Source organism: Rosa chinensis, chromosome 5 (genome assembly GCF_002994745.2).
Source record: "Rosa chinensis cultivar Old Blush chromosome 5, RchiOBHm-V2, whole genome shotgun sequence".
NCBI lineage: Eukaryota > Viridiplantae > Streptophyta > Magnoliopsida > Rosales > Rosaceae > Rosa > Rosa chinensis.
Genome location: NC_037092.1, coordinates 2,414,725 through 2,433,397, shown reverse-complemented (window position 1 = coordinate 2,433,397; position 18,673 = coordinate 2,414,725). Strand labels below are relative to the sequence as shown.

At 37.1% G+C, this 18,673-nt stretch overlaps 1 protein-coding gene across 1 annotated transcript; it reads left to right on the top strand.

Annotated features, from left to right (window-relative positions):
• Positions 1-15,869: 15,869 nt before the first annotated feature.
• LOC112201876 (COBRA-like protein 10) lies at positions 15,870-18,402 on the top strand. Its single transcript, XM_024342804.2, has 2 exons — positions 15,870-16,658; positions 16,816-18,402. The coding sequence occupies exons 1-2, from the start codon at positions 16,094-16,096 to the stop codon at positions 18,228-18,230; spliced, it is 1,980 nt and encodes a 659-aa protein (XP_024198572.1). The 5' UTR covers positions 15,870-16,093; the 3' UTR covers positions 18,231-18,402.
• Positions 18,403-18,673: the final 271 nt, after the last annotated feature.

Genomic DNA, 18,673 nt, shown 5'->3' with positions numbered 1-18,673 from the left:
TGAAACATATTGAAGGAGGTTATAAACCATAAATATATCTTGGATACATGAATACATCATCATCAATCACTTTGTTTGCAAAACAATCACCATGGCTCATTCTTTACCAGTTTTACTCTTGACCACGAGTACATGGATTATGAAGATATTGACATATATTGAATCTTTAAAAATCTTAGAGGCATGAAGTTTTTCAACTTGAAGAAGCAAAGTTTGGCAATGGGTGAAGAAGCAAAATATTTATAAATTCTAGTATAAGGTCATGATATTTTTTCAATGTGAAATCGATCACTTCACATTCTCATAATTAACATCCCTTTCTTTCAAGCCAAACATGTGAAAAAATTATATTACGTAACATAAATCACCAATGGTCACAATTTGAAATATACTTCACCTTCTTATCAATTCTTTGTTTAAAGGTTCGCAAGAGAATTGAACTGTGAAGTGCAATACTCAACTTTTAATGATTAATTGAGATTTGAACTTAAAACATGAAACTCCCAAAATTCAAAAGAACATGAAGTTAATGACAAATTAATTGACAATAGTTGAAAACTTCGCTCAAGTCTACACACTTGAAGATAAACTGATACAATGTAATGGGAAAAGTTACTCAACCAAAATCTGTGGCTATAGCTATATTCAGAAGCTGATGCAACAAATTAGTCTTCAAGCATATATTCCTCTTCTCGAAACTTGGATTAGCATAATGGTTAATACCAAGGAATTAGTTTGAGACACGAACCATGCTAGCGATGAGCTTAGAGCATTCACCTTAATTCTACCTGCAAAATATTTGATACTAAGTCTAGAGACCCATGATTAAACTTTTTCAAAAGCAACAATGGCTTCGATCAACTTGGATAATTGGGGCAAAGCCAATAGAAACAATCAAACAGATCCCCATATCACAATCCTTTCACAACCCCATTGTAACAAAAGCTGGAGAAGCTAACCCAGACGTACGTTAGAAGTTTAGAACTATGCAATAATTTAACTTTATGAATATCAGAAGGATTAATTCCAACCAATCAAACAACAGTTTCTCTTTTTTAAATTGGTCATGCATGTAAATTCCATTAGCATCCCGAATTCTTGCAGATAATGCTAAAAAAAAGATTTACTCCCGCAATTCTAAATCTTCTTATAAACAATAATAACTTTTTTTCAATCCAAACAACAGAATCAGCATTTCTGTTGTGAACAATCCGGTTAGTAATTGCAACTTGATCAGAATTGTGTAGAGAGATGAGTATGAATATATCCAAGTTGCTAGTAAATATGTTCTCGAAAAGACAATATATTTTTAGAAGTTTCCATCCAAGCCAATACGGGAGCCAAGTCATCAACATCGTTCAACTCCTTTGGAGAATTCAACATCACGAGAAAGAGGTGGTTGACGCCATACAATGGTGAAGAGAAGTTTCTTCTAAAATCTTCTGGAAAAAGTAGAGTCTACAAAATCCAAAATTAAAAAAGTTAATGATATAAGATAGAAAAGCTTCAATATGTAAAGATTAGTTGCACTTATAAACTTGGGATAGTATAGAACGGATACCTTAAAATCACGAACATAAAGGATGACTTTCTCTGAAAAACCAAAATTTTCAAGAAAATCTCTAAGTGTTAGAAAATGCCTGAATGGCCCGTTAAACTCAAGCAAGTCTCCATCCCAAAGGTCCCAAAGAAGGATGTCCGCTACCCTTAGATTTGGAGCTTCCACAAAAACCTTGGACTTCAAAAACCCTTTGAAAATGAAAGAAACTAGATTTGGAGTATTGATTGTGGCCTTCAAATTAATGAGTCATGGCATCCATTTACACTAAGTTGCTTCAAGTGCTCAGCATGCACGTTGATATATTTCAAGCTCGACGATTTATTCAAGGTAACATTCTCGTGGAGAAAAGAGTTTGATGAAAATGTGAAATATTCAAGATTCATAGCTTCATCAACGGTAATAACCCGAGTATTGCAATACTCAATTTTCAATGATTTGAGACTTGAACTTAAAACACGCAACTCCGATAATTCAAAAGTACATGATGTTATTGACAAATTCTCAATGAAAGGACATTCCTCAATCAAAAAGAAGAGACAGTGATCATCAAAGTGCACTTTTTTCAAGTACATAGTTTTTAAATTGGGTAAAAGTAAGGTATCTAAGGGATTAGTATTGTGAAGATCTTTTATTCTCACATACTCCAACTTCATAACAATTAGGGTTTCTGCATTAACAAGGGTCCTGCGAGATATGCAGTAGTAGAGTTCCGACAGATTCTGCCAAGCTAATCCCCAAAATAATTGACTAATTCTAAGACTAATATCTAACTCCTTGACGCTTCTCTCGAATACAGAACTCAGGCACTTATCTATTAAATCATAGTCTTCGGGGGTGCGTACCTCATCATGCGAAGTCTGAACTTATTTAATAAGTGTTGTTCTTGCCGGTCTTTGTCAAGAAATTTCAGCCACCTTTCCACGATGTTGATGAACTTTCTATGTTCAAGAATTTTGTTAAGATCGATGTGGTCGTTGTCATACTTACCAGGCTCATCGCCCTGGTCGAAATCCAGTATGGGGGCCGAACACCAAACACCAAACACCATCCCATTGCTTGGAAAGAAAGCTCAAGCGAACAGCAGCTTTAGTGGGAAGGATTTGGAGAATTTGGTGGATAACAAGGTCAGGTAAAGGAGGGCGTACATCGATGACGTCCATGGCGTTTGGTTACGATCCTTTTTGCTTTCTTCCTTATTTATAGAAGTAAATAGAATCCAGCCTAAATCAGACTTTGGAAGAAAGCAATGGGCTTGGGTTTGCACTTTTGTTACGATCTCATAATTTTTTTTTTTTTTATGAGATACGATAATTATCATTGATAAAATATAGTTCAACACCAAAACAGTCCTCATATCGTAACATTACACCGTTCAATTAAAAAAAATAAAAAAATCGAACAGCTCGGGGTGCAGAAGAATTGAAATATTGGATAAACGGCTAAACTTCGTAGAAGGGAAGCCCTATTAATTAAATTAAAAAAGAAAAAGAAAAGAAGGCTTAGTATCCCTAACACCAGACCACAAACTATAGTTCAAGCCCGAACCTGCCTTGAACCCTAAGACAAGGTGCAGGCCCAAATCCGCCTTGACTAGTTTGTCCTGCACCTTTGTGCTTGAAACCAAAATTAACATTTTTTCCGACAATGGTGACTCGAAGAGAACCGGGCCAATATGCGTGGCCCAAGCTATATTGTTTAGAGGATAAATAAAGCTTACTTGGAGATCAAGTAATCTTAAGGCAAATTTGGATATTCATTGATTTATTGTCAATATTCGATAATTAATGGTGATTTGCTTGGTTGTCAAAACTGCGCAAGACGGGAAGATAAATATGTAGACTGCATATATGGTCGAGATTACGCGAGCCATGCAAGGTAATTATCGAGGCTCCTCATATATTGCAATCAAGGATGCGAATGCGGACGAGTTGGTTTGGTTGCGAATATCAAGTTGGTCATATATATATATATATAGTCCATGCAATTAAACATGGCGAACAAGCAATCCTTCTCTACCCCTATTTAAGACCACTTATGCAATTAAGGTCTTTGGTTGGTCAATTAAGCAAGTATCAAGGTGGGCCACCAGCCAATCATATGTAAGCAATCAATGCTTTCCCATGCAATTGAGGATTGCTGGACGTGGAATATATGTATGGAGGAAGCAATCACCTTTGATTGCAATAAATAAGGGATGATATAATTGCGTGGCTACAAAGTCTCCGCGAAGATATACATGCAATTAAGAGACGTGCATATCCTACAGTTCGCATCCAAGAAGATTACGTCCAGGTTTCCCAGAAGGTAAGGTTAATTACCTAGAAGATTGCTACGATAGAGTTAATCTATTATTGTACGATAGTTATCAAAACTATTAAGAATTTTGATTTGATTCAAGGCCAATAACTGTGGCCTAAAATATAGTATTAGGAAGGAGAATCCGCAGTAGCCTATATATAGAGGCTAAAGATGATATATGAAAACACAACTCTTCAATCAACTAATCTCAACGATTATCAAAACCTCTCCGGAGCAAACAGAGTTACAACCTAGTTGCAACCCAGCGAAGCAAGGGTAACGCCCTCGCAACCCAGCGAAGCTAAAGATACGCTTTAGCAAACCCGTGCTTTCTCCAAACTTCTCGGTGATTGCTCTGCTCAACCTACAACGTTGAGTATCGATTCGGTGACACGAAGAGATCACAACACAAGTCCTTACCAGTAAGGCAAGAAGTCCTTTTCCGAAAGGCATAAAAAAGAACCTTATGACGAGGTTGGTGCTCTTCTCGTCCAAAGTGTTTGAGAAGAAGTCAGGTCAAGGAACTCCCTGACGACTGCAACCCACTATGCTGGCACGCTCGCGCACTCAAAACAGACTGTTTGCAACTAGACTGGTTTTGGAGCCAAACACCTTGTCCAGTATCACACACACATAAACTCATTAAATTAGATATGTTTTCATAATTGATAGATGAATAATGATCGAGTTGCTAATTCTGGAATGAGTAAAATATTTTCTAACTTAAGCATTCCCAGCATTGTGTTACCAGTATGAGTAATTTTCAACTGTTTACCATTACCAATTTGAACAATATCAGTGGTAGTGTGAACAACTGAATTTATTTGGTTATGTGATTAGTTGCACCAATGTCAACAAGCCATAATTGAGGAGCAAAGTTGGAAATAGCAACCATTGCTGTGGCATTTTCATTCTCATTATGTTATATATCCAGGGAGTCCAATGATGAAGGCCTTTGTAAACCCGTGACTCATTTTCGATGTCTATTTCAGCAGTCTTGAGTAGAGTTTTCAGCTAACTAAGAGAGCAAAACCTGAACTGAGCTCTTATGACAATTTTAATAACGAGAAACTCAAATGGCAAACCCTTAAAAATAGTCACCACAATGTCTTCACCAATCACCATCAATGACAAGACCAACAATTTCAAGTTCATCCTTAGCTGCCTTGATTTTATCAAGATATGTCTCTATTTCATAATTTCATTTCATTTCTTCAAATTTTGTAGATTCTATTTCAATTGTATAATAGTAGATGCATCTAGAGGACATTACAAATTGAGGTGGACATGGAGTTGAGCCATCAAGAAAGCCAAAGAGGCTCTAACCCCTATAAAAAGAAGACTCCATTATGAATAACCAGGTAGGATAGTTTGATTCATCGAGTAAAATGTTAGGTTGATAAACTATAGTATTTGTGGTGGTCTAAGAGATATTTTGAGTGTATGAGGTTGTCAGTGGCGGAGCCAGAAAATGATCTCAACTGAGGCACCTAAAAGTTTTTTTTTTTTTAAGTTTGAAACTTAAACTTAAAATATATCAAAATTGTAATAAAAATAATAAAGGCTAGGGAAAGATCAATATTTTTTTTAAATTACATATTTGATTAATAAAACATATAGTTTTTAGATTTTAGACAATTTTTCATAATGAAATATAATTTATCTTTGAACTTTGAAACTATATGAAAGAATACTATTAATGTTTTTTTTTTTTTGAGAAGAAATAATAGTATTGATGTTAGAAAAAGAAAGAAATAACAAAAGAAATTAGCACATTGCTAAGAGGAAATAATAGTATTAATGTTAAAAAAAAAAAAATTAACACATTGTTGCTACTAGCAATCGAACTAGGGACCAGCCTAACAAAGGTATATCCTCAATCACTACACTCATTCTGTTATGGAAATAACTAGACTTATATATATATTAAATCGTCACTAGAGCACGGGACCCACCGTGCCCCAACATGGTTGGGCCTCTGGAGGTTGTCATTTCTTGGAGAACAACCCATGCATACTTAACATAAACTAGCAATGATGCCCGCGCGATGCTGTGGGTATATTGTTGAGGCATTATAAGACAACAGTTACAAACATTGATGCATTATATAGCTAAAGAGTTCTTTTATAGATTTCAAAATCTGGTATTTTGACTAGATGTGTATTTACAATTTTGCAATTAGAGGAACCTAACCAACTTTAGGTAAAAATGGTTAGATTTGACCTTTGCATTTCCAAAATGGATTCAAAGGCATAAGACGATATGTGTTTCTGTGAAAAGCGGTTGGCCAAACTTACTATTACATATTAACTTGCATCCTTTCTGCGGGAAACAGCTCGTTTGGCAACTTATTTGAGCAGCTATTGGATATCAAAAATAATGATCAGTATGAAAGTCAGTTAAAAGTTCAAATGCATATGTAAATTGCTGAATTGAAATGTGAGGATCACGTATAAGCATGAATGTAGTTTAAGACCAGTACATGCGTTCAGAAAATGACCATAATTGCCTAACCATAAATACTGTACCATTTTGCATAATCAACAAACAAAGACTAGTACATGCGTTCAGAAAATGAAAAAAATTGTAAACAACCCTGCTTTCTATTTAAGCACCTTCTTTCATGTTGATACATTCAATTAGTACAAACCATTCTAACAAATTTAATAGATTATATTCAAAGTTTTAGTTGATCATCATATGTATGTAAATTCAACATAGACTGATTATGAACAATTTTTTCATTCAAAAAAAAATTGTTGAAAACAAAATAAAAACCAAGCCATATATTCAGTAAGTGAAACTGCACACTTTACATTCATATAGATTGGAGCAGAAACGAAGAAGAAATCTAGCATAATGTCAACTAACTCATGTTTCATTGGAATATCGCAAATCAGAAAACAGGAAAAAAGACAAAATTAAGTAATGAGCATAACCTAGAGACTAAAAACAACATTACAAAAACATAAAAGGGGAAAGACAACCCTGCAAAAAAAAATATATATATATATACACACACACACACACAAACACACACATATATAAAGGAATCACAAAATTGTAGACATTGGATACGTTTCCCAAATTGAAATTTTCGTTATAGCATGCTGCAGTCTGCTATAGGCTTAATTGTTGACATTCTTGGACTGAAATTTCTTTTCTCAGTAAATAAGAGCTTTTACACTAAACAAAACAGTCAGGAAGACTAAGAATAAAATCTCAGACCCAAATTGAAATAAAAACATCCAATTATCATGAAGAATGGAAAATAGCCTAAAATATGAAGAGTCAAATCAATACCAATCAATACATCAATAAATCAACCAAATTCAAAAATCAATACCAATCAATACCAACTAATTTGATTGAACATGACAAAGTAAATCTATGAAATCAAGCGAGCCACCATCCAATGAAAATTTTCAACTTACTAAACACCATAAACCTTTCCAATCAATCACCGAACTCCCAAATCCAAAGACAAACAAAAGCCCTAAACGTAAAAACCCAAGATATTATGCAGTATAGTTGTAGATAAAAGAAAGGCTTTGTTAGAAAGACAATCATATAATTCAGATCATATAGCACTTGTAGCAAATTTTAATGCCAGTTTTTTTTTTTCAAATTGACATAAATTGTTATTCAATTTTTTTTCATTTGTAAGCTGATTGATATTGACAGAAACAAAAACATGATATAAAGTGAAATAGATTGAAATATAAACCTCCATAGAGCAAAATTACTGATAAAGAGCCACCTAACCAGAAAAATTTGAAAACAACAAAAGATACAGCAAAAACAGGCCTCAGGTTAAGGTTACATCTAAAGGTTCAAATGATTTTTTTTTTTTTTTGGGATTAGTCGAGGATAATAGGGTTTTCATTTAGCTGCTAATAGGATTCTCATATTAGAAACTAACTTGGTGCAATAGGATTCTGATTTAGCAGTTAATCCAATTTCATATTTATTTATACTTTGACCTTCTCATATTCACAGCCACACCAAATTTGAAACAGAGCAATCCACTAATGAACAATAATGTTAACACTGAAGCCAATAGTAAATGATAAGGGAACAAATACAGTAATTGATCTAAAGAGAGTGCAGCTAACTTCTACAAATGTAATGTAATCGTCTTCAGAGTTTTACTTACCTTCAAAAGGTAGATGCATCAGTTTTAGGAAGCCTTTTGAAAACTGCGTTTTGATGAGGTAAGTTTATTTTGATAATGTGCACACAGTATCTCTGCTGCAAGAAAACAAAAAAATATCAAGATAGATGTTATACTAAAGGGAAATCAGACAGAAAGAAAAAAGCCAAACAACCCATATGTAATCACCACAACCTACAGTTTAAGAAGAACAGTCCCAAAACATAAGATTATAAAGAGAGAGTTGTTACCAGATGCAGAAGAGACCAAAAGCTCCTTCAACCCTACTCCTTTCTAATGCTCTTCCCTTGATGCTCAGTGCATATCCTTCCAAGTCTGCATGCCCATGCTAGTGTTGTGTGAAAAAAAGAACATATTTATTGCATTAAGTAACATAAGTTAGGCCCCTTTTCCACTTTATTTACATGATTTTCTGGATCTCTTAACTATAATATATATATATATATATATATATATATATATATATATACAGATCCTATCCAGAGCGAGACATCGCTTTGAAATTTCAGAGCGAGGTTAGGGTTTAGGGTCACTTTTCGGTCGCATATCCACATCTCAACCGTTCAGTTTTTAGGTACTAATATATAGATCATCTCTGCAAAATTTCAACGAAATTGATGGTCTTTAAGGTATCTAACTCGCTTAAACCAATGGACGAACTGAATCTGTCCAACCTGAACCGTACTAGCTTTAAGGCAGTTATCAATGCCTTAACGACCATCAATTTGGCTAAAATTTTGCAGAGATGATCTATACATTAGTACCTAGAAACTGAACGGTTGAGATGTGGATATGCGACCGAAAAGTGACCCTAAACCCTAACCTCGCTCTGAAATTTCAAAGCGATGCCTCGCTCTAGATAGGATCTGTATATATATATTATATGTTCGGTGCACACACAGAATCCTTTTCACAACTTATCACAGAACCCTTGATTGACAATATAGGGTTCAGATAGTGAAATTATATATATTATAATTTATGTCCTGTTTTCCTCTATCATTGTCTCAACTAATAAACAATCAATTGATTCAAACAATATCTAATAAGAGAGATGCCAGCTCAGACAGGTTTCACCACATCACTAAGCTGCACAAATAGATGAAAAAAGAAGAGAAAAAAAAAACACGCTGTGGAATATATAAGCTACATTTGCTGCAGCACGATCTCAAACATAAACCTATATTCTTATATTACTTCAATGATTTTTTCTGAAACCAAAAATAAGTTTTCACTTTATTTTGGAGGTATCTAATAACACAATACTTACATAGAAAAGGAGGACAAATTATTTCTATGGACACTGTACAAAGGATTCTTGATAAAGGATTCTGCTGCAGTCTTTGGACAGTAGTAGCAGGTCATGCATTAACAGAAACCACCGTTGTTGTACATGCTTTTCTCCATTCACTCTATCCTACCCCAACTCCAAAGCAAAGAATAAGCAGAATGTCTCCTCATTCACAGTTAAGAGAAGTAGGGTTTTCAAAGTGTAGAGTTTACTGAGACCCCTTGTCGTAGAGGCCCGGTCCATATTTGAAGTTTGATTCCTACCTCAAACACCAAAAGAGATATAGAATCACTATTCCAACTTTTATTCATCACTTGTAATACTATCACGAATGTAGAGTGCTAAACCCACAATTAAAGATAGACAAACTCCATTAAATTGGAACAAATGCCAGCATAGATAGGACCCTGATCAAGTCCCCTATTCTTCAACCCCAACATAACTATGATCTTACAGAATTTCTCGGTCAAGGGTAACACCAACCAACAGGAGGAAGCTTTACACTCTTTCACAACATTAAGCCATATGCATTTGGTTTGAAACTCTATGCTTAAGACCAAGACTGCAATTTTTCAGAACATCACACCATAAAGCACACGATTTCGATGCCTAATGGAAGAAAACAACTTGATCAGAAATAATGATATGACAACCAAATTGGTACTATTTCCTAAGATGAGTAAAGCTAAGGAGTACCATTGTTCCAATACCAGCCACCAAATCATTTGCAGATGATTTTCTCTAAATTTCAAATAGTAATGTGTGATACAGAAATTTTTTGATGGAATCTTAAGGTTACATGCCTGGATATTAAGAAGAGGCGCCTCTATTTCTCCCAGCGCAATTCTCACTCGATGCACAGTTTTATACTCAATGCAGAAATTGAATAACCACCCACCTCAATGGAATCTTAAGGTTACCTGCCTGGATATTAAGAAGAGGCGCCTCTATTTCTCCCAGCGCAATTCTAACTCGATGCACAGTTTTATACTCAATGCAGAAATTGAATAACCACCCACCTCCCCTCAAGTCCACCACAATCTTGAATCCCTCCTCTTCTATTCCCTCCCACCCCAACAACCTACCTACGAAACGATGACATCAAATCAAAAATCTCAAATCTCAAATCTGGCAATGGCAAATAAGCATAGAAAACCAACCTCTCCTACTTGGTGTTTGTACCCACATTTGCATGGCCACTTGGACATAGCTAATGTGCATAGTTATTGAATGATTTCTAATTTAAGCCGCTCAACAAGTATTTGGGCTAGTAGCCAGAAATGGTGGCCGATGAATAATTGGATACTTCGTCTGATCCAAGTCGAGTCAGACAAAGCTAGGCCTTTAGTTATCGGCCGGCCCGTAGTCATCAATTCGAAAAAGAGATTTATTATCTAAAAGCACATCGGCCGATTGTTCAAGTCATTCTAGTCAGTTTCCAACTCGAACTCAACTTGGGAGGATAATAGCTAATCGATAAAGTAAGCTGATAAATGATAAAGATGAGGTGGGAACTAGTATTTCAGTCGAATTGAAGCTCGTTAGCCGATAAGGAGAGTTCAATCCAAGATAGTCTACTTCAAGACTAATTACAGCCGTTGATGATGACCATCAGAGCCGATCAAGATAGAGTCACGGAGCCAAAAGGAGGCCGATTTTCACTCAACTTCAAAGAGTTAAGAGATCAGTTCAAGTCACAAAGTAGCCAATATAAATAGAAGCATCGACAGAAGACAACACACACACAACTCTTGAAACTCAAGCCATCAAGCTTTTCTTGTTTTCGTCATACCTTTTGCTTAGGTAGAATTTCCACTTGTTCCTTAGTTAGTTTGCTTTGCTAGTTACAATTTCAGTTACTTTACTTTCCTTATAGCCTAGTATCGATTTTGAATTGTTCTATTTGTTTTCTTTCAAACAATAGTACTTAATAATTTGTAGACATTCCAGTTTTTCAGTTTCGTTGTTATTATCTTTTATTTGCTCCATATTGTCTTATGCTTTACTTGTTTGATCATGCTATTTACTGTTCGTAGTCGCATAGTAGCTATTAATCTTGAAGATTTCATTCTTACGAGTTTACTTTTATTGTTACTTGTTATTATTTGGATCCAATTGACCTAAGCCCTATGACCAGACAGTTCATATTTACTCATACTCTCACGACCGCACCTAACTCACCTGACCTTCAGCCACCAAGTCCTTAATTTAGAGGCATCGAACCACAGCCGAGAATAAGTTCCTTCCTCGGCTAACAATTGCTTGATAAGTCAGATCTACATCCACTACACCTACAATTGCACACTTGGCCTTCTGGCCGTGTGCTGGCACGCTCCACAATCTATTCATTGAGAAGGACATTTGGTCCTTGATCCCTCTGCTATATAGGCCGAGGTGATTTTCAGAGGCAACATCTTTTGGCACGCCCAGTGGGACACAAGATTACTATTTTCTTAGTAAGGTTGAATGTAAGGGAAGGAGGTTAGTAAAAAAAAACAAGACAACCCATACAGTGTAAACAGGGGAAAGAAGTGTCTTCGGTGTGGAGAGTCAGAACATAATTCAACTTTTTGTCCATCACGGCCGAAGCTCGATCTTAATCTAATCAGAATATCACTTGAGTCAAGTGGGAATGAGACTTCAGACTCTTCGTCGGCAGAGCAATCAGCCGATGAACGTAGAGCTCAAGAAGCAGCAAAGACTGCAGCAGCCGAACTAGCTGCAAGGCAGGAGGCTACACAAGCAGCGGCAGCCGACGCCGCTGCAAGGCAAGAAGACATGAGACGAGCGGCCGCTGACGCAGCCTTGGCCAGGCAATCTACTGAAAGTTTGTCTAGAGGCTCACCACTTAATGCTTTTCAGAGTGCCTTAAATAGTGCGACCACTTCCGGTGCTATCATATATGCCGCACGGGATGATAGAGTTAGAGATACTATGGAAGCTGATTATTTAGAACCGGCCGGAGTGTCAGCCGAGTATATGTACAAAGCATTGAATGAGGTTTTTAAATTGCAGACGAATGAACTCGCTGCCCGAGGAGAAATCAACAATAGAACGTTGGTAGATCAGTTAGCTACTGTTTTGGGAAAGAATACTAACCGATCAATCGGAGGATTGCAAACGTCTCTTGAGCAACTGAACCAAACAATGGTGGCTATGGTGAATGGTTAGAACACTTTGCAAACCTTGCTGATACAAAATCAACAAGGCCAACTCAACCAAGCACTTCAACCTCCATGGCAGCAAGCTCATGCTTATGTTCCACAGCCACAGGCTCAGTTTCCTATTGGTGGACAGCCGTTTCAAGCTCAACCCCAATTTGGAACGGCCAATAATTATGTGCAACAGCCGATAAATAACAACAATGGTTTAGGAAGACAAAATCCACCTAGGAATGGGTTGGCAGTCGAAGAAATAAGGAGAATTTGTGAAGAAACTGTAGGGCTAGCTCCTAGAAGAACGGCCAGACCGAGATACACCAAACCATGTCCGGAAAGGGTTGAAAACAGAGACTATCCGAGGGGATTCAAATTTCCTGACTTTCCTCTCTTCAGTGGAGATGCTACCAATCAAATATAGCACATATTCCTCCATTGATTGTTCAACAAGAGCAAGCATAATTGCTTCATCCTCATCATCAGATGATTCAACGTTCATCATCATATCACGTAAAAAACGAGTCATGGTTAAAGAAAGTAATTATCAATACTGAAAGTGAAGTTGAAGATGGAAGATGGTTGAACATGAACATACGTCTTTTTTTTATAGAACAGACTGTAGCTACTACTTAGCTATTGTTTTAGTTATTTTATTTTATTTTATTTTTCAAAATTTAAATTAACTGAAGAATAGCTATCCTTGCTGGAGGATAACTCTCAAATTGGATAGCTATATTTAACTTTTAGCAATTTTTAGCTATGTTTATAACAAACACTATTGGAGATGCTCTAATTAGCTACTAGGTTTCTTATTTTTTTATTTTTTTTTTCTGAGAAGGACATTAGCTACTAGTTAAACACTAATTCTTTTTCAACTTATATTATTAACTGCTATAGGCTTCTAACAAACTCGCACGTGAGGAAGGGCTTCTAACAAACTCCCTTCCTCCCAGTTTTGAGAGGTAGCCGGTGCGGTATAAAACCCACTTCCCAAAGCTAGCTCTCGCCCTCCTCACCTCACTACCCTAACTCAAAGAAAATTTCAAGATGAGCTTTCCGATTGTTCTCCCTCAAAAGTTCCTCGTTAGCCCCTCCCTCTCACTCCTTCCACTCTCATAGGAGTCCTGATTTCACAGTCAGACTCGGTCTCTGACGGCGTAGTCATGGTGGCTCTCGACTACAACCACCCGTTCATTACTTTCCGGCGTGAACAGCCCTACATTTTCTACTCCGATGATTGCCGTCAACGTCACCTACTGTTTCACCGCGGAATCGATCACTCTGCCTCAGTTGGCTCCAGAGTTTATGCTGCAGCCGGTGAATTTCTCGGCGTTTCTTGTGCCAGTCTCAAATCTTTTCTACAGCATTCCGGTGGCGCCGGTTCTTGATCCTAATTCTACCGCCCCGATTCTTGCTAGGAACTACTTTCCTTTCCACGAACTAAACGAGGCCTAAGAATAATTGAGGATATAACTTGAATTGGTCGGTTTTTAGCTATGATGCACGGAAACACGAAATTGCCGGCGTATCCTTTATCGATCCGGGAAACGGGTACGAAACTCCTAGAAACGCGTATCTTGATTTGGAAACGATTTGGATACGTCCGTATCCTACGCAGAAACATCAGAATGTAAATAAATCAGAAACGTGGGGGTAATACTGACTTTTTACTCTGCAAAAATGGAAAAAAAAAAAAAAAAAAACAAAACAAAAGACCTAGATCGAGAGAGAGAGACACGACATCTCAGCCGATTCATCGTTTCTCTTCTGCAAAAGACGCGACGACATCGTTTCTCTTCTGCAAAAACGAGATCCAGATCGAGCGTTTCTTTTCTGGCTTCGTCGTGCGGTCGTTCCTCTTCTGCTCTTCTTCGCAAGTCGGAATTTTTCTGCTCAAGACTTCTCCAGTTCTCCTCTTCTTCAATTCGCTTGAACCTTGGAGCTTGGAGATTGAATTTGTAGCCGCTTTAGGTATGTTTGTTATGCTCTTCTTCTCATATTTGTTCTTCAATTTGTTGTGTTTATAGCAGCAACTATGGGCTAGCTAGTTCTTATGTTATTTTGTTAGCAATTCTAAACTAGGAAATAGTGTTAGCTTATATCAAGACATGCGGGAACAATAATGCAGTTCATTCAATTTGTAAAAAAGTTCATCTTTTGTTGTAGAAAATGGGACATCGATGTCATCATGAATATACATATATGTAGATCTGCGGTCAATAACATAGAAGCAAAATTAAGAAAAGCAAGAGCAAAATTAAGATAATTCCACTACTTTCAGTGATGTTAATTATGATTGTGACCAATATTTTTCAGGAACCATGAGCAGCGGAGGAACACCTCCTATTAGTTCTTTGGAAGAGACTAATGTTGGAAGGCTTGAGATTGCTAACCTTTCACTTGATGAACCACAATTAGAGGGGGTTTTGTTTAATGTTGATCATGAAGATGAAGACCTTGAGGATGTTGTCCAAGTTGAATGAAGTTGATGGTTGTTAACTTGTTATTAGTTGTGTTAACCTTTTATTTGAACCTTTGGATTGATAATGTTTGATTGTGATAAACTAGTACTTTGTTTATGTTTCATATTTGTTTTCTTCTAATTATATATATATATATATATATATATATATTTAATTGGCTTTTCCTTCACGTACCCGTTTCCTATTACATTTAAGATTTGCCGTTTCCACAAATCCGGGTACTCGTACCCGTATCGGTGCTTCTTAGGTTTTTAGTCTTAGTATTGTTTGGTTCTTTGGTTCTTGGAGTTTATTTTATGGTGATATTATGTTAGGGTCTTTTAGGTTCTTAGGCAGTGGTTCAATTCCAATGTAACCCATTTAGGTGAATCATTATGATATCTCTTGACTGTCACTGAATATTAGAGTGGCCTGAACTGGTTGAAGCCTCTGTATGATCCAATATAGCATAGACGACTAGCATCATTGGGTTCTAAGTGACTTGTTCGACGGCGTATCTATGAGGCAGAAGATGGATGCCATTTTCCATTTCCTTAGGTTAAGGAGAAATAATGGACGTTTGAGGTTTTTGGTTTCAAAACCTCAAACCTCCTAATTGAGATAGGCACATTGCACCGGTGTTGAATACCAACCCCGCAACGACTAGGCTTAGAGAATAGTCCAAGACTCATTTTTGACTTGATTTATTCATAACCTTTTTATTTTCATTTTCTTCCTTCAAAACAAAGACATTAGATAATAAGAACTTGGAAGGGTATTATCGTGAGTTATAAATTTCAATGGTAAAACACTTTTTGCCACACTTACGGTAGTTTGAGTTTGGCTCCCTCCTCTTCTCAAATGACCGCTAACCATCTTGCCAAATACAGCACTAACTTAGGGGAGGAGGTTTCATCTGACTTATTCTCCACAAATTTATCAATCTCACACATAATCTTAATTTTGAGTTTCTCCTTCGACACCCATTTCTCGATTACTGCATTTGGTTTGGAACATTGACTCTAAGATCGAAACAATTCTCAATCATATACTTCCTAGCTGGGAATAACAGACCCATGTCACATAACATCATCATATAGCAGCCGATCTAAGATCATCATCTTCCTAGTAATTGTGAAAAACATAGACATGAAAAGGGCTTGGAGGGTTCTAACACCCATGTTTATCTTGTTTGCTTTTGAATTCTCTAATTTCACCATAGCTCAAGATTATGGTGATGATGATCAACAACCAGCTGCACCACCCCCGGCACAAGACAATTGCAATGGGATCTTTCTAGCCTACTACTTCATTTCGCGCCACAAAATATACCCTCTCCTAAAGAATGCAGACAAGCAAGCATGGGCCTTCAATTCCACGGCGACCATAATCAACACCGGCTCTTACGAACTCAAAGCATGGAAGATTTATATAGGTTTTCAACACAAAGAGATCCTAGTTGCTGCAAATGGAGCGGTTCTAGTGAATGGTGAGGATTTCCCGGCTGAGGTTGGAACTAATGGGACTTATTTTTCTGGTGCCCAACAGACAGATTTGAAAACCTCAATTAGCACAGGCGGAGATTATACCCAAATTCAAGCCCAGATACAAATAAGTGGCACTCAATTCGGGCTCAAGTCATCTGTGACCCCAATGCCGAAAACAATACGCCTCGTTAACGATGGATTCAAGTGCCCCTCACCAACCAAAAAAAGTAAGTACTAATCAATTGCATATGTTCATATTTGAATAATAATGTACCTATAAATATGTTTCTGTAGTTTGCTTGGTTCCCTCCTTTGATGAGGAGAGGGTTTCAGGTTATAGCCATGCATGTATATATCTTCATTAAATCTTTTTTTGGTACACAGAGACAGCACTTACTGTTTGTTGCGTTAGGAATCCGAAAAGCAAGGTCACTACCAACACGGTCAAGTTCTTACCTCGCCAAAAGGGTGATCTATCAATCTCTTATGATGTAATTCAAGCATATGGGAACAATTATCAAGCTCAGGTGACAATGGAGAGCACTAGCCCTTTGGGACGTTTGGACCATTGGAACATAAGCTGGGAATGGATGAGAGGGGAATTCATATACAATATGAAAGGAGCTTATACACATAAAATGGACTATCTGCCTTGCATTTATGGTGCTCCTGGACAACAATACCAACAGATGGACTTTTCGAAGGTTATGAACTGCGAAAAGAATCCCACCATCGCTGACCTTCCCAGGGAGAGATCAAACGACTCTGAAGTCGGAAGGATACCTTACTGTTGTAGAAATGGTAGTCTCTTATCTCCCATAATGAACGTAACCCAATCCAAGTCTGTTTTCCAATTGCAAGTGTTCAAGCTAGCTCCTGACTTGGAACGAACAACATTGTACCCTCCGGAAAAATGGAAAGTTTCAGGGGTAATTAGTGCTGATTACAAATGCGGGCAACCTATTAGGGTCGATCCTACTGAATTTCCAGACCCAAGTGGTCTTCAAGCTTCAACATTAGCAATTGCAAGCTGGCAAGTAATTTGCAACATCACAAGGCCTCAAAATAAGAAAAATAAGTGTTGTGTTTCATTCTCTTCTTACTACAATGAATCTGTCATACCATGCAACACGTGTGCCTGTGGCTGTACTAACACTAAAAATTGCAACCCTTCTGCCCGAGCCATGTTTCTACCTCCTGAAGCTCTTCTTGTACCGTTTGAAAATAGGTCAGCCATGGCGGAAGCTTGGGCGAAAATCAAGCATTTTCATAAGCCCAAGCCACTACCTTGTGGTGACAATTGTGGAGTTAGCATCAATTGGCATGTGCTATCAGATTACAATGATGGATGGACAGCCAGAATCACATTGTTCAATTGGATGCCAATGAATTTTGAAGATTGGTTTACCGCAGTCGAAATGAAGAAGGGTGGTGGACGTGGCTTTGAAAATGCTTACTCTATGAATGGGACCAAAATTTCTAATATGAATAACATCATCTTCCTCCAAGGTTTAAAGGGCATGAATTTTTTGGTGATGCAGACAAATGGAACAAAGCCTAATAGTCCCAAGGTTCCTGGAAAGCAGCAATCTGTGATTTCTTTTAAAAAGTCTCGTACACCGGGCATAGAAGTAGCCAAAGGGGATGGCTTTCCTGCAAAAGTGTTTTTCAATGGAGAAGAATGTTCGCTTCCTACTTCAATTCCATCATATGGAAACCAGAATCATGTAAATTTGGTAGTTGTATTTTTCCTTTCAATTTTGAGTACTTTTGCTATGTCAATCATAACCTTAAGATAGATGCACAAAATGAAGTTAGGCTACATCCTTGTACAAAACAAATTTCTATTCAGGTTACATAGTTGCAGTAAACTATCACCTAGAGCCAGTTCTTTGCTCAATACCATTAGCATTTATTCTTATAGGACCATCTTACTATAGGTCAATTTATTTAGCCCACATTCTTCTAATTTGAACACTATGATGATGCATTTAGGCCTTGTTTGGTTCACAGAGTAAAATTTCTAGATATCAATTTTTTTACTCTTTTTTACTGAAATTAGAATACATAACTCCAATGTATATAATAAGTAATGTTGAGAAAGCTATTACAAGAATGTGAAAAAGGTTTTTCTATTCTAATCTTGACATTTCTAGCTCCGTTGAGGCAAAGGTCGTGGCGGAAATTCAAGCTATTGAGCTAGCGTGGGTTAGAAAAAGAAAGCATATATGGCTTGAGGTGG